The following is a 17,126-nucleotide window of genomic DNA, read 5'->3' as shown; positions in this document are numbered from 1 at the left end:
TTCCAGGAAAAGGGTGTGCTCCCTAGCGTTGGTTTGATTGGACAAAGTCAGCTGAATGTATCGATCTGGCTTATTTGCAAAGATCTCCTGGGGGTGGATTTTTGCCTTTTTCTGATTGCGATGTTGGAGTCCAGCTAGGTAGAGCTCTCGAGGCCGTCGCGTGGCGGACGTAAGGCTGATTGAGAGCGCGGCGCTTCTCAGTCGAGGCACGATTTCAGAGGGGAAGCATGCCAAGATACACAGTGCACGTCCGAGGAGAATGGCTAGCAGTACCTTGCCAAAACCCCACCAACACTATCAGCTGGCTGGGAAAGGAGGCTGTGAGACGGTATATGAAAAACAAACCTGATAATGGGGGATTTACGTCGGTGGAAGAAGTAAAATTTTACATTCGAAGGTGCAAGGGGCTTGGCTTGCTGGACCTTGAAGACACAGTGGAGAATGCCCTGGAGGACAACGAGTTTGTCGAAGTCGGTAAGCGAACCTTAAGCAATGCGTCGCAGAGCGATGATGTTTGGCATGTGAGTCAGTGCATCGGGTATGTTTATTTAAAATTGCTCCTGAAATAGTGTGTAAGATTTTACGGAAAAATGCTAAAATGCTACTGTAGTTTTTAAGAGCAGAAATATAATTTATAAAGAAGCTATAGGTTTTGGTATACATTATCTGCATGTGATACTGTATGCACTGTACTTGTAAATGATATAGACTATGTGTCTAAGGGTTGAACTGTTTTGCTTTTGCTTTTAGAGTACCTTAAACAACTATATAGTCACTTGTTACTTTCCTAGAAGCAGAGAAATATGACTGCAAATCAAAATCCTTATTGCTGTGTATTATCGTGAATAAATAATTCCTTTATACGCAAAGTACAATTTAATGCTGTTTGTGTTTATTTTACATATTTCTTCTAGTTATAGAAGGAGATATAATGTCTCCAGATTTCATACCGTCTCAACCAGAAGGAGTTCATTTGTATCCTTTTTGGATTTTTTTGTGAACTTTTTTATAATTCTAGATTTACAATTTTCTATATTTCCCTGTTCTTTTAGCATTCCTCCCTCTGTAGAATGTGGTGGCAGCTTTATTCAAATGGCTGCTGCCTGTGAAATTATGTTTGCCCTCTATTTTCCTTTACAGAACTTTCAGGTATAGCAAATATCGAGAACCAGAACAGGTAGGACTTGCAAACAATTTTACAGCTCAGAAATGATCTTACTATTCATCAAAACTTGTTGAGAGTTTATCAAGTGCAGCGTTCCCAGCATCACTGGCCGTTCAATTTGCTAGGTCTGAGAATCAAAATTGTAATTTGCTTCTTACGTTTTTGTTGGAGAGTTCCCGCCTTACAAATGAGAGCATGAGTGAGCTTCCTATCACTGCTGAGCTTTGGCTGTATTTTTATTTAACGCTGGTCATTAAGCAACTTTACATGTATCCCAGATTAAAATGTGATTCTTTTGTGCAGTATATTTCTTTAGATGGGAACAGTTTAACAACAGAGGACTTGGTGAATTTAGGGAAGGGGCTCTACAAGATAAAGGTAAAGATTCTGAATGAATGTGGCTAGAAATTATATATTTATCCCTTTATGATTAAACAACGATAGATAACTAACATTGAAAATATTTGTTTTCTAGCTCACACCTGAGGCTGAAGTGAAAGTTAAGCAATCAAGAGAAGTGATTGAAAGGATCGTAAAAGAGCAGACGGGTATATATTTTTCATCTCTAACTATTAATTGTTTTTTTCAGTTTGTTTAGATAACTTTATTGGCTTCTCTCCTTACCCAGAAATGATTGTGTCTTTCAGTTGTTTATGGAATTACCACGGGGTTTGGGAAGTTTGCCCGAACAGTCATTCCAAATAATAAGCTTAGGTAAGTTATGTATGTGCATTTCTCCCTTCTTTCTTTTCAGAAGACATATACATTTAAGAAGGAGCAGTTCTACACTGTATTTTTATACTTTTTTAGTTCAGAGGGCTGCTTCAACATTTCTCTCTGCTTTGTGCAAAATATTTGCTTTGAAAGTCTTATTTGGGTTTTCACATGATTTTTTTTTCTTCATAGGGAGCTCCAGGTGAATTTAGTTCGTTCACATTCTGCAGGTAGTGAGAAATTGCTTGATGTTTTCTCTTTTCTGTCGCTGTTGATACTGGGGTTAGTAACCGAGACTGTTATCGTTTCAGGTGTCGGCAAACCTTTGAGCCCAGAGAGATCTCGCATGCTGTTGGCACTGAGGATCAATGTCCTAGCAAAAGGATACAGTGGAATATCCTTAGAAACTCTCCAGCAAGTTATAGAAGCATTTAATGGTAAAAAGGATGTTTAAAGAAAATCCACACTCACACCTCTTTATTTTATTTTATTTTATTTTAACTGTTTCATTAGTAGAAGGATGTAACTCAGTGAGTCAAGCTGGGGCAGTTGTGCTCTCTACTCAGTAGCCAAGAGGTCAAAACCGGAGCTACGCTCTGGTCTGCAATGTCCAAGCTCATAGCTAGAGACCGTTCCAGGACCAAAGATCCTAGAGGTGACAGGAGGGCTCAGAGAAAGGATGCAGCAGGCAGGTGTTTGGAAAATTAACCACTGAAAGTCTAGATGATTAGTTCCAGACCAGGCAGCAAGTTTGTGGCCGAAACATGAACCGAACCTGGATAATCTATATCCCAGTTCAGCCCCAGCTCTAAGTGCAAACTTGACATTATTTCATTTATTTTCTGCTATGGAAAGAGAACTCCTTGTGAACTTGTAGCAAGCATGCTCTGGACGTAGGGTTTGTCAAGACGACAGGCTTCCTGTTCGCAAAAAGGCCGAGGGTAACAATGAGCTGGAGCCGTTTCTATACCGAACGGTAAATCCTACGTGAAATATTACAGGCAGGTTACTCAAACTGTGGAGCTGTTACTCTACTATCTGTTATAAAACCAAGTGACTTAACTCACAAGACCACTAATGACCCTTGGGCCGAGCAGGGTGGCATTTACATGTCTTTTAAACACTGAACGTTGTTCTAAATGGTGGTACTTCACGGCTGTGACGGGCTATTAATTAACCTGTGAAGAACATGACTTAAACTCGGGACAAGTGCTTTTATAGAGATTCAGGTCCCTAATTTTTGTCCTATAAGGTGCATGCTGACATATGTGCCAAAATATATGTGCTGGGATTTCTGAGTGGGGCTATTAGCACATAAAAAATTGCTTATGTTGGTGTTTGCTGAGCCGGCCCACTGAGCAGTATCTGTTTTTGGGAGTAGATCGGTTCAGACGTGCACAGGCGCTTGTGAGCTGGAACTGCCAGCTAAGGCTTGCAGAACTGCACGGATGGCCACCTACTCACCTCGCCCCAGCTATGAAAACAGTTAAAGCTGTAATGGCTTGCTGGAAGCCTCAGGAGGAAAACCGAAGGGGGGGCTCTGCTGTTCGTTAGCTGCTGTTCATCGATGGTCCCTCTGGTGAGGCAGTGACAAGCGAGGAGCATCTCTCCGTGCAGTGCTTATTTTGAGGATAAATACAAGCTTCCAGTCAGAGGTCTTTCATTTGATTCTGCACTGTATGTGAGTGTTAGATTCAATCTTCCTCCTCCTCCTTTTTTTTTAACCATAGAATGGAAGATTGTTCTGGGGTTACAGACCAGATGTGTGATGGAAGAGCCGTGTTTATAAAAGTTAGGTCTGAAGAATACAGGCTTTGTGCTCCCTTCTATTAACCAGTGTTCCTTTCCCCACAGTGAGTGAAGGAATTGGAATTCAGTATTTAAATCTGCAGAAGAAGGAAAAAAAAAAAAAAAAGGCTAACTCCTTCTTTTTCCATAGTTCCCTGGGCTCTGCTTGTTCGTTTCCACACATTCAGGGCTCAGAGGATTGGGGAAGAAGGTTTGAAGATGGATTCAGTGCATTATTTGATGTTTAGTGATGTGAGAAATTAACTGTTAGCTTTGACCTCAGCAGGTGCGTCCTCTGATGTATGTTTTGGGTGATTTGGGGTGTTCAGTTCAAAAGACCTGTTTTTCCTGAAGATGCTAAACACCTGCACTTTGAAAAGCAGATCCCTTTAATCTATCTTCAGTAAAAGCCATTTTGCAAATCTTACTTAGTGGAAGTTTAGTAAATCAGGTTGTTGTAGGACAGAACTAATGTGACTTTTTATTCTAGTATGGAAATATTAAGCACATGCTAATTCAAGGCTATCCTCTCAGATACAAGATCTGTCCAGGAAGTTAAGTTTTTAGTTGGATACTTGACTCTAAATTCTGAAATATTCTGGGAGATGCAGACTATGGTGACTAATTACAAGCGTGTCTTCTAGAACACATAATGCTTATTGTTTCCTGGAGTACAAATATTGTCCCTAGCAATTCTACATGTGATGAAATCTTATATATGCTGAGATCACTAAAACACTACCAAAAACCTGATTCTCATGAACAGGACACACAACCTTGACAGTGAAGTGAAGAACAAGATGGAAAAGAAGAGTTGCACAGAAGCTATTGGATAAGCCTTAGATAAAGCCTTAACCGAGCAGAGAGTAAGATGGCAACGGTTCTGGTTCTAGGTTGATGAACTTAAAAGTCAACCTCAGTTTTCCACAGACATCATAAATGATGTCAGGGTGTCCCACACCTGAATCAGGATTGCTGGTTACAAGTCCTGAAGAACTCGTCACAGCTGAGCTCTCTGGGATGGTGACTGGAGAGGAGCAATGTTTTAGCTTCCTGGCCATGTGATTCTAGATGCAATGACCACTAGCAGTGGTGCTCCCAGACTTTGTGGGACTTAATTTAGAAGAGAATTGATTTCTTTATAAGCTGCAGCTAGCCTAGGAGCAGGGTCAAATCCTGGTCTGCAATGAGAGTAGTGCTGTTGATTGCATTAGTTGTTATTACAGAATGTAGCTGTGACCACATTCATTTGCTGGCTTCTCTGTTTTCCAAGGAGCATATCAAGGGGAAGTTCTAATAAGAGTTGTATTTATTTTCTTTCTAGCATCCTGTCTTCCTTATATTCCTGAGAAAGGGACAGTTGGAGCCAGTGGAGACTTGGCCCCCCTCTCTCATCTTGCTCTGGGATTGATCGGAGAGGGAAAGATGTGGTCTCCAAAGAGTGGCTGGGCTGATGCTAAATATGTAAGATTCACAGAGCTCCTATTGCTTTTTTTCTGCTTGCCGGCTCATCTGCCAAATTGTATATAGCATGAGAGGAAGAGAGTTTGTGCTAAGAATTGTTAAACAGAATCACGACATTTGTCTTTGCATTTTGTGTGCAAGTTTGAATTGGGACTAGGTTGCCTGTAGCAGCTCATCCTGTACCTTGAGGAAAGTGGATCCGTAAGAGCAGAACATGCTGACCCATATGTCATTGGAATAGACATTAGATGAATGTCCTGCATGTTATTAGGCCCCAAGGTGATATCACATCACAGTGCAAGATACTGCAAGTGACATTGGTTAGGAACCGGAGAAAGAGACAGGATGTGATACCAGCTCTGAAAGAGCTACAATTACACCTTCAACTCCGTAAACATCAACACTGTAGCACAAAACCCTCAGTCCTCAAATTCAAAAAGTTCGAATGCTGAGAGTAACTGGAGACTTATGGAGGGTAGAAACTTGCTAGTGAGGCTTCTACTGCATTTTATAATGGCTTTTAAGTGGATACGCAGATATTTTTGGTATAGTCACAGGGAACCTTTATAGCATCCTTCTTTACAGCAAGATGTTTTATAATGGAATTATTTTTTAAATTTTATTCTATCACTAATGAGTCAGCAGGTTGATCTAGTGAATATCTCCAAGTCTGGCCTCTCTGAAGTCTCTCTTGATAGTTTGTTGTGTTACATCTGTGGCTTCTATCCATGTAATGTTTGAACACCAGATTTATTTATGGATTGATAGCCATACCATCATGGTAAGATAGAGAAGTGCTGAGAATTACACAGCGAGGCGAACAGAGAAGGAAGCAAGGCAGTTTTTCCTGGACCTCCTGTTCTCAGATGTTGTAGGGGACCCTGACTCGTTACATTACGGTCCTATGTAATATATTCAGAGCATCACCATCTCATTTTTCTGCCAATTTGTCTGGAAACATGAGAAAGAATTGATGGGAAGAGACATGAAGCCCAGGTCCATCAGGTCGGTGGCACACACAAGTATTCTGTAGCAGGAATGGAATTGAAACCAGATTCCCCAGGAAGTGTTTTTTGGCATGAGATCATCCAGTCTTCCCATCCTCTCTCTCTTGCTCTACTAGCTTTTGTCAATAGAGTGAAGTCTCTTGCATCATTTCCAGAGGCGGGAAGGTCTCTTGCATCAATGTTCTTTCCACTTTCTAAGTACACTTCTCTGAGATTTATTATCTGTTCATCTGAAAAAGTTGAGAGGACTCCAATCAGAACCAAGGTTATACTATTCCTTCATTTTTCACAAGAGTGAAAAATGCCTTATAGAACCAACTAAATAGGCCTCTTCATCATTGGAAATATAAAGAAAAGGCATGACATCCTGTCTCTCTCTTCAGTTCCTAGGGGATCTTTTATAAGGGACAGCTTATGTCAAGCAAAACCTGCTTTGAGGCAGGCAGTAGGCAGAATTACCTTCCCAAGAATTAATTTTTCATTAATTACCTTGTCATTAAACTACTTTACAGGTCCTGGAAGCCCATGGTCTGAGACCAATTACATTGAAACCAAAAGAGGTAATAAAATATAGAGATGCCAGTCAATGGAAAAGCAAGCCTTGTCAATCACTAGCTGCTTTATACTTACAATTTATGACTGAAATGAATTAACAGTCATTTTAAATCAAGATCTAGAAGAGCACTTGAAGTCAGCCGTGGTGGGCATACTGGAGACTCCGTTCTCCAGTAGGGTTTATGGCAGCATTTCTATGGATTCAGCACAACTGCAGCTAGTCACAGAAGTTTTGTGTGCCAGGTTTCAGTCCAGGAAAAAAAGAAGTCCCGTCCTGTCCTCTATAGATGACAATGACTGAATTCTGTCCTTTTTTTCTATGGTAATGGGTATTGATCCACATTTCCTACTACTCCCAATCGTTCATCAATGGAAGGTACCACACTTAATATCCCATGTTTCGACAGGTCAGTGGAAATTGAAATAATATTGCATCAGTGAGGACAAACTTTTTTTTTTTTGATGGTTTAAGTTTGAAATAACATGAAATAAACCTCATGCAGCACACTGGAGTTCCAAGGGTGTCTGCTGTGACCATTGACAATTTATGTAGCAAAAAGGCCGAGTCAAGCTGTACTACTTACGCTTAGCTTCCCAGATTGTCCTAAAGAAAAACAAAGGTCTTTCAAGAAAAGAGATTTAAGAAAGAGAATTATCACAGAGATGAGGAATTATCACAGCATGTGGAATAGCTGCAATGAATTTGCTTAACGTCTGCTTTCTCTTTGAAGGGTCTGGCTCTGATTAATGGGACACAAATGATCACTTCACTGGGATGCGAAGCGGTTGAACGAGCCAGCGCTATTGCTAGGCAAGCAGACATAATTGCTGCCCTTACACTTGAAGTCTTGAAGGGTACAACTAGGGCCTTTGATACAGGTTGGTACTGGACTTCTTCTGTCCATTTGCTAATGGTTATTGATAAGAGAGGGCAAACCTAACAGTCTTATTTGTTTTACTAGACATCCATGCAGTGCGTCCACATCGTGGGCAGGCTGAAGTGGCGTTTCGATTCAGGTCCCTTTTAGATTCTGACCATCATCCATCAGAAATAGCAGGTGAAAAATCTTAGTCTTCAGCCTTCTGAGTTACTCAGGACAGGTTAGGTGTTTCTGCAGTCATGCATACACTTTTATGTAAGGAATAATTGTTTTTTTCCCCTTGTTCTTCTTAGAGAGCCATAGATTTTGTGATCGAGTTCAGGACGCGTACACAATGCGCTGCTGCCCTCAGGTAAAAACTGGTTTATGTTTCCTTTTATTGCAGCAGACAAGTGATGGTGAAGTTTCCATCTCAGAAATACATTGTCTGACTCCATTAGAGGAGGCTATTTTATTTTGCTTCTCCCCCTGTTCAAAGTTAAGACTACAAGAGACATATAATTTGTTGATCCCATGCTATGGGAGCGCCTGCACCCATCAGGCAGTGCCTGTGTTCAGATCTGCAAAAGGCCAAGTGTAGAAAACATGAGGAAGATGCTGTTTTCCACATTTGCATGTTTCATGAGGGATTTCTTCTGCCTACATGCTAAGACCGTGAGCTGGGGAAAGATGTTTCCAGAAGCAGCTGGCCTTTGTGAGTCTATTGTATCCCAAACATATTGGATGAACTTGATCTCATGTTTTAGCATGAGCAAAGCTGTTACAATCAGTGGAAGATTTGCCTAAGTAATTAGTCAGTGAGAGTTTTTATTTTGTGTGAGGGTTTTCTTAGGTAGTTCTCCCTTAATATCGCTTCTATCCCCCATCAGTTAAGAGAATATTAATTTTCTTGTCTTCCATTTTGGGTAAAATGTCCCAAATACGTAAAGAATGACACATTCAGATGGTCATCTTAGCAATACTGCCATAATGAATGTAAATGTAGTCTTTCAGGTGTCCAGGATGGGCAGTGTCCCACAATGGCAATGCTCGTGATTTTCAGAGCAAATCTAAGACTATCTTCATGTGTGGATGTAGAGATTGGGATAATGGGAAAGATAGCATCTGCACCTGGATCATCATGCTGAAGGTGAACTAAGCACAGATGCTAAGCTCTGGTGCTGATGTCTTTTGTTCTAGGTTCACGGAGTGGTAAATGATACAATTGCTTTTGTGAAGGACATCATGATGACTGAAATCAATAGTGCTACGGATAACCCTGTATCTTTTTGATGATTTAATTTCTCCATAAAATTTTGCTGGACCTTTTTTATCTTTTCCTTCTAAATAACTATTTGTATCTGAGGTTGAAATTCAGAGTTGGCTTCAGTCAATAGCTACCGTTAGTTCCAAAAGCAACAGTCTCAGTGTAACAGACTGTAACTGTGTCAAGTATTGGAGCATACAAGTGTGTGTTGGGATGAAGAAATTACTTGAACATAAAGTTTAACACGTTTAAGTGCTTCCTACATGCGATTCTAAGCACTTATATTGAATGTGTAGGTAGATGAGACTTGGCAACCAGATGGACTTAGACTGATAGTGGCTTGTCACGTGAAACATCTAGTGGTGCAGCATTGGAAAAAATGCATTTCAGGGCAAGATTTGGATTCAGTCATGGAAGGCACAAAAAATGTGTGTGGTCTGCAAACCTCTTTGTGGTTCAATCTGGTAAACACTGTGCACAGACCTTGTATTGGCACTCTGAGCAAGGCTGGATTCCCCTCATCAGTGTAAAGATGCTGTATTTATTGTCATATTAGTAGCTGATAAGTGTCACTCCTTACTACCTACCTTGGAGAGAGTCTACCAAGCAACTGGTAGACAGAAATATGCTAGAGACAGAGAAATATGCTAGGATCCAAGCACATGTGTTTCTTTGCACCCCTAATAGTTTTCACACTTTGATCAAACATCTCATCTCATGTAGTCCATTTAATAAAATACATGTTAGAACTGTGTCTACAAGTTTGGAGAACTGAGATTCGATCTTCGTTTTCTGAAAAGTGAACGTGCAGATGTAAAACAGCGTACTTGCAAAGAAAAACACATTAGCATGAAAATTCCATTACAGAAGACATTCTGATTACTTGGAGGTATCTGTCATGTAAGCAGTATTTTATTCATGTTCGTGCCTTAGCTTCTCCTTAAAGATGGTGTTTGCTCAAAGAGAAGAGACCATTTCTGGAGGAAATTTTCATGGTGAATATCCTGCAAAGGTAATTAAACATTTAGAAAAAAAGTATTTTAGTTTTTGATCTTTTTTTCTGTCATCTGATATAACAACGAGATCTTTTTTATAGGCTCTGGATTATTTGGCAATTGGTGTACATGAACTTGCTGCAATTAGTGAAAGAAGAATTGAGAGACTCTGCAACCCCTCACTCAGTGAGCTCCCTGCCTTTTTAGTAACTGAAGGAGGTCTTAACTCTGGCTTCATGATTGCCCATTGCACAGCAGCTGCCCTGGGTGAGTGCTGAAGCAGTTTCATCAAGAGAGTTGAAATAGAAAGACCGATATATATTGATAGAGTGGTAATTTGATTGTAAATATAAAGGGATATCACTCGTAAATGTTCCCCACCTCTTTTCTGCATGCTTTGAGCTGTCTGGATGCAAAGGTTGAGTGTCTAGTGCAGCTGTAATTATTTCAGCTCAGAAGTTTTTACTCTGCATTGATCCATGAACGTGTTTAGCTCTCTGAGCACACAGACCACTTGGTGCATTTCACAGGGAAATGCGTGCACACTTAAAAGTGGGAAAAGTGGGCAGCACTCTGCTTTACAGAATGGTCAACACAAAAACTCTAGTTGAAATCCAGTGGCAGCTTTGCATCCAGGAACCTGCAAATCAGCTCAGATAGGACTATAAAGTTAATAGCAAACACTCCAGGGAACAAGTACAAATGTCTGTCTGAGTGTCTCTGCTGAAGGTAGAACCTCTACTTGAATAGTTACGATCTCTAAATAGTGTAGTACCTTCATTCCTCATTTCTTGTTAGCACCAGGGACACCATTTGTCTCAAATTTAAGACTGTTGGGTCTGATGTTCTTAATACTCAGTGTCTCCATCTGACAGCCAAGTACAAAAAACAGTTTTGGACTCTATGAGCTGCAGGAGACTGGAGTTATCAGGGACTGTAATTGGAGGAGCCCAATAAAATAGGCACATCTTCAAAGGGATAGAAGGATGTAGTGAAAAGAGAGAGAAGAAAAGCAAAGGAATCATTGATGCTAAATAAACGAAGCTCAACTTGTCTAGCAATGAAATTGAAAAACTGCTAGGTGATATTGGACCTCTTTCCTTTCCCCCTGTTTCCTTCCTATCTATTTTACATTTAAAGACAGAAGTTTGCTCTGAAGAAGATCCAGACTAGCAGAGGAGCTATAGCTGGAAATAAAGGTATGCAGTCCTGCTAAAAACTGGATGGTGGGACCTTACTGTAGGTCACCACGACTGACATACAAGTGCATACATATTCCCTGCTTCCATTAGATCCCACCAACTGTTTCACAGACTGTCTCAGAAAGCAAATCAACAAACCCTTCTAGGAAGCAATTTCTTGAAGGTCTCTATTATATGGGGTAGTTTTCTGGATGCTTTCATCTTTCTATGGGTCACCTAGCGTTAATGAGTTGTTCTGATTAAAGGAGCCATTCTCTTCTCTTTCAATAAGAAAAGGCTGGACAGTTTGTTCGAAACATACTGTTGAGAGTGTTATGAGCTGACAAAACAGGCTGTGGATATTTAATTAATGTAATTAGTTGTGATTGACAAATGATGTCCATATAGGAGTCTCAAAGAAAAGTTGCTGCTGCTTTTTCTAAAGGGCTAAGTGTCTAAGCAATGGCTAAGATGCTGGCCACTGTGAATAAGTCTTTCACGTTTACTGCTGGGATCTCATTATAGGGATACTTTATTGTTGTGAGAAAGCATCCATGTTAGTGTTTTCCCTCAGGATGGTACTCCAGGCTAAAATTGCATTTTGCTGGTGCAAAGAGTCACCTTCCAGTTTAAGGATTAGTGGGGCCATTAGTAGGGGCTGCTGCCTGTTCTGACTGCAGTGTGACTCACCCAGCGTCATTCTCCTGGGAGAAAAGGAGTCCAACTTGAGATACCGCTGCTTAGAGTCTGTGTGTCATGACTTTCCTTGTTACTCCTGGTCAAACCCTTTTCCCAGCCCATCTAGAGCTACGTCAGCATAATGCATACTAGGATTAGTACTCTCTGCACAGGAGAGAGGCTGCATTTGGGAGGTATAACTGAAAAAGATCCATCAAAGCACTCATATCCCTTCAGTCTAGTTAGCTGAGGCAAACGGTGACATCAGTGAAAGCAAATTCAGGCAGAGAGTCTGTGAGAGCTTCGTTGCTGACAAGAGCCATGAAGTTAGCTAGATGCCAGCTTGGATGTTTGTACATACTCCGGTACTCCTCGCTGCAAGGTAGGCAGCTATTGACTAATACAGGAGTATGAACTGATCTCTTTGAAGGCTTCTCCTAGCTTTCAGAACACTGTTCATAACACTGTTCATTGCTCAGATACTTTGTCACATGGTGTCCCCATCTGTGTTTATGACTAATTTTGTGCCATTAATGGACACTTTCACTATGCAAGATTTTTTTTCCCATCATTCCTCTTCTACCCCTATTTCCAATACAGAGAGAAAGGGAAGAGGTGTGTGTTTTTCTAGATGCAGTCTTAGTGGCAGTTAGCAGATGGTCCAGATGAATATGGCTCTGTCTCCATCAGATTGTTTCTCTCTTAGAATAAGCAACGGCTTTTCAGTCCTTGTCAGGTAGCATGAAATTAGGACTGGGGTAGTAACTCTAAATGTTAGGTACTTGACTTGTGGCGTACATTGATATTCCAGCATCCAAGTGTGCTGCAAAAAAAGTGTCGTTAATAGATCCTTTGAAATTTTCTGCTGCTGTTTCTGACTGTTACTGTTCTGGCATAGCTGCTACATCTTTGCAAATGTCTTCTATAATATCGCTATTTTCTGTACCTTTGTCTGAATAGAGCTACTTCATCATCCTGGGAAAGACTTCACCATTCACTCTTCAAAATCATCCAGTGCCCTCAGAGGTGCTGGTTATCCTTTAGTCATCGTTAAAGCTATTTGTATTCTGAAGCTGCAGATTGTTCTTAACCCCTTGTTTTCTTGCCACTGAGGGGAAAAAAACATCAGGTTGGGATAGCAGGAGGGGAGAAGAGATGAATCAGTCCAAACCTCACTATCATCCTAGTTCTTCTCTTTTGTTTTGAACTGTGTTTGCCGCTGTGGTCCAGTGGAAGTTAGAGCTCTCATGTCTTTTACTGCAATTTTTCAAGGGGTCCAGAATCACCTGCTAAGTTACTGTTTGCAGGTTTGCGGCTGATCATGCTGTCTTGCTAGTGTCAACTGTTGAGAGTCAAAAACAGCAATGTACTCCTCTAACTTTGTCCTCAATTGAAATTTGTTTGATACTGATATACCAGGAAGATGTTTCATCAAGTTAAGTAAGATTAGGTTAGCAAAGGGATTACTTTTAAGGTCTTCTGGGTCCACTCATTAGTTTGGTCTATTGCTCTACTACAAATGAGATTAAAGTGATCGATATCTGTTCAAAAAAAATATGGTGCTGATTACCAAAGAGCAGAGGAAGAGCTAAGCTTCACTGCAGCCCTGGTGATGTCAGTCTAATCTGCTGTAGTCCAAGGGCCATGAAGGCCTTTGCTACTGCTTCTTTGCAAAGTCTGTGACCCCAGTGTTTAGGCTGGTGGGACCTGATTTTCCAGTACTCATGGCTAAAGCGTGACAAGGACACTGGCACATCGCAGTTCACAGGTTCAGGAAAGCACGAGCCAATGTGAAGATAAACATATAATAGGTAGAGGATAAATTATAAACAATAGATGCAAATAGACAAAGAGGTAAATGAGTAGATAAATATCCTGAAAAAAACAGTCAATGAACTAAATTATTGTAATAGAAGAACTCTGCCCACAGGCTGGTTTTAAAGGTGGGACAGGAATATGAGCTTTTGAAGACTGACGACTTCTCCTTTTGGCTGGACAGAGTTTATTTTGGCTTCAGGGTCTAGCTGTCGCTTGGCTTCAGGTGCTGGGAATCGCAGCCTGGCTCATCTGGCAGTTACATCAACTGAACAGAGCTCAGTTTTGCAGTCTGGAGGTAGGGATTCTGGGTTGTTCTTGGGACTCTGACATGGGGAATGAAAACGACTGCCAAGCCTCCAACCTCATGACTGCCACCAGATCCAGAAGTTCATGGATTAAAGTAATTTTTTGCTGGTCAAAATAACCATGAATTTTCAAAAAAATGCCCTTTGAATTCTGATTTTAGTCCTTAAAAAAAAAAAAAAAAAAGTGTTACTATTGTTATTTTTAAGTCACACTGCCATTTTCTAGGGTGGTTCTGTATCAGCTAGTGTTGTGCACTCCCAGAGATCTTAATAAAGCTTCAAAAAAATTTGCAGATCACTTGCAGTGTTCGTGGATGCTTCTCTCCCTTCCTCTTTGGTCGCACTGTGCCTGCCAGGCTGAACTGCTGCCTCTACGGGGCCTGCTGTTGCTTGCCTGAACCCTCCAACAGAGCTCTGCGCTGGGTTGCATCGCTGGGTTGCAGCTGGTGTTACCACCTCTGTTGCTTTTGCTGCTTTTCTGGAGCTCCTAATTCGGTGAGAGTTTCACAGTGCTCTCGCTGCATGCGAATACGGGCTTTGTTTCTTCTCAAGAGCAATTCTCAGCTTCAAACTTTAGGATGGCGCCTACAGTCCTTGTGGTGGCCAATTCCCCTTGCTTTTGGATGCAGTTTGCGTAAGAGTGGATTACACTAGATGTCAGATCCGAGTGTGAGCACTTGGTCTTTCAAAGCCAGCACGCTCTGACTTTCAGGTGTGTGTGTGCCTGGACGGGGACCTGTGCAGCCTTGTGGCGAGGTGAGGTGAGGAGTGGTGGGAGAGGACAGGTACCATGCTCCTGCAGCATTGCTCTGCTGCAGGTGCTGGAAATGTCTCAGAACAGGTGAGAAAGGTCAGATGCTCTAGCTTTCCTCTTAAAACTAGAGGTACTAGGGTCAGTATCCATGACTGAAATAAAAACTAAGTGAACAATGCTCTTTGTAAAGACTTGACTTAAAGTAATAGGCAAGACCATTCCTAGGTTTGCACTTTGATTATGCCGTCCACTCTTTCTTCTGTTTCCATTAGACCTTTGAACCAGAACAACACAAATATGGAGAAGGAGGAGGAGTGAGCAGTCTTTTTGTATTTGAATCCAAAGACTGATATCGCTAATTTTTTTTCAGAGGCAAGGTTATTTTGTAAGGCATTTATTATTCAGTAGAGTTAAAATATTAATGCATTCTTGAAAGAGGTGTAGTAGTTGGATTCTCTGCTGCAGCTTGACATGGTGGATGGGTTCTTTGCTGCAGTCTCCATCCAGGTTGGCTGTTGCTTATAGTGCCCTTCGCCCTTTCTGTCTCCCATTTATTTGCACTGGATTTTTGCAGTTTCTGAGAATAAAGCCTTGTGCCACCCTTCTTCTGTGGATTCTCTCTCAACCAGTGCTGCTACAGAGGATCACGTATCAATGGGAGGATGGGCTGCAAGGAAAGCTTTGAGAGTTATTGAACATGTGGAACAAGGTAAATCTACTATATGCAACCAGATTATGATATTAATGACATTCTTTCTAGCTATCATCATTTAAAAAAGAAGAGTTCAAGAAAGCATCTGAAAGAGCTATTCAAAGATACTGTATGAAGTATATATTTTTACAAGCACTTGGATCTTTCTAACAGAGATAAGGTAAACCTAGAGTTGAGTGTTCTTGTGAAATAAAACTGCTTGCTACAGAACAGTCAGCAAAGATCTTTTCTCTTCTTCTGCTTAGAAGAAAAAACAATTCTCTCTTGCTCTTCTTTTTTTTTTTTTTTTTTTTTTTTTTTTTTTTTTTTGGCAGAAGGGGTTCTTAGATACGTGTGTAAGCTGTTACTGGAAAACCAGAGCAATGCATAGCACAAAAATAACAAATGTGTTTGCCCACATAAGTTTATAAATTTCAATGGTCTGAAGACTTAAAGTTCTATAAAACTATAAAACTTTTGTTTTCATGTGCAGATTAATGAGTTTGTAACTGCAGAAACAATGTGTCTTAGAAACAGTTTATTTGAGTTAAAATGGTTCGTATGAAAATAAGAAACTAATGCCAATTACTAATCCAGTGTGAGGTGGGAAGATTTTGTGCAAACTTTTCCAGAAAGAATATGCTTTGAAGCCCTTGTAATTTTATCAGTGCTTTTGCATGGACTTGTGCTCTTGCAAGCTGCATCAGCAGAACTTTCTTTTATGGCTCAAGGCCCTTTCCTTGTAGCTTTCTGATTTATGGTGCCCATTAGTTGGGGTATTTAAGATACCCTGGACGAGATTTTTTATGGATTTAAAACTGTGGTAATTGGGAGTGCTTGGCACATTGAAAAGTCTGTATGGCAGACCACCCAGAATGTGCTTTTTGCAGTGCTGCATACATCCCCCAGCACCATCCATAAAATGACCCTGCTGTTGGGCTGCCTGTCCAGTGTGTGGATCCACAGTGGGTCTTTTCATATTACTTGAAACAATATCACATTAGCTAGAACAACTCCAGGTTTTATAAATGAAACTTCCCGTTGGGCTGTATGTGCTCAAGATCTCTCTCCCACTGTTTTGATTTGCTAGTCCTGGCTATTGAACTGCTTGCAGCCTGCCAGGGCATTGAATTCCTACGCCCTCTGAGAACGACAACCCCATTGGAGAAAGTCTACGACCTTGTGCGCTCTGTTGTGAGGTAAGATCAGATAAATGTGTTGCCCAGCAGTTACCACTTTGGAGACTTGCTGACTGTGGCGTGGTTAATGTTTGGCCAATGTTCTCCGTGTGTCTCCTTCCAGGCCATGGATGAAGGATCGCTTCATGGCCCCAGACATTGAAGCAGCTCACAGGCTGCTGGTAGAGCAGAAGGCAAGTGTTTTTTGGCATGTGCTGTATGATCAGTCCTCAGGAGTACTCTGCAGCTCCACTTTGGAAATATTCCTCAGTATGTTCAGTGCCTGGCTTCAGCCACTTCATCTATGTGCTCTTCCCTAACTTCACTGACTGCCTCGCTGTTTCTGCTGGTCCCATACAGCTTATTTACATTGGTTTGAAATTCTTAGTTCCCTCCCAGTAATGTTTGCACAGCTTCCTGAAATTGTGTGTTGATATTTGACCAAGTCTGAAGGAAAATTCTTTGTTTTGTTTCTGATTCTGTTGTTCACTTTCTGCTTTTGCAGGTGTGGGAAGTGGCTGAACCTTACATTGAAAAGTATAGGAGGGAACATATCCCTGAATCGAGACCTGTTTCACCAACAGCCTTTACCCTGAGATCACTGGTAATGAATACATGTGTTAGTTGTGATCGCAGTCATCAGGATGAACTTTAATAGTTGCTGTCATCTGGTAGAGAGTAGATCCTTTCCAGGACCTTTTTGGGG

At 41.1% G+C, this 17,126-nt stretch overlaps 1 protein-coding gene across 1 annotated transcript; it reads left to right on the top strand.

The window, feature by feature from the left end:
* The first annotated feature begins 227 nt into the window (after positions 1 to 227).
* HAL (histidine ammonia-lyase) lies at positions 228 to 17,075 on the top strand. Its single transcript, XM_062568342.1, has 20 exons — positions 228 to 474; positions 915 to 975; positions 1,150 to 1,177; positions 1,469 to 1,543; positions 1,641 to 1,713; positions 1,813 to 1,879; positions 2,072 to 2,109; positions 2,191 to 2,316; positions 4,992 to 5,131; positions 6,651 to 6,698; positions 7,425 to 7,572; positions 7,656 to 7,751; positions 7,868 to 7,926; positions 8,754 to 8,834; positions 9,767 to 9,832; positions 9,917 to 10,082; positions 15,126 to 15,260; positions 16,333 to 16,441; positions 16,545 to 16,614; positions 16,926 to 17,075. Exons 1-20 carry the CDS (start codon positions 228 to 230, stop codon positions 17,073 to 17,075), a joined length of 1,983 nt encoding a protein of 660 aa, XP_062424326.1.
* The last annotated feature ends 51 nt before the right edge of the window (positions 17,076 to 17,126 follow it).

The sequence above is a fragment of the Rhea pennata genome, chromosome 1 (genome assembly GCF_028389875.1).
Source record: "Rhea pennata isolate bPtePen1 chromosome 1, bPtePen1.pri, whole genome shotgun sequence".
In the NCBI taxonomy this organism is placed as follows: Eukaryota; Metazoa; Chordata; class Aves; order Rheiformes; family Rheidae; genus Rhea; species Rhea pennata.
The sequence above is the reverse complement of the archived record's forward strand: the minus strand, read 5'-3'. Positions and strand labels throughout refer to the sequence as shown.

Bases quoted from the DNA above. Each gene is read 5' to 3' on its own strand.
- HAL (XM_062568342.1), top strand. From the start codon at position 228: ATGCCAAGATACACAGTGCACGTCCGAGGAGAATGGCTAGCAGTACCT. The intron at 1,178-1,468 runs GTAGGACTTGCA...TCTTTTGTGCAG, and splicing joins AATATCGAGAACCAGAACAG to TATATTTCTTTAGATGGGAA. The intron at 5,132-6,650 runs GTAAGATTCACA...ACTACTTTACAG, and splicing joins GCTGGGCTGATGCTAAATAT to GTCCTGGAAGCCCATGGTCT.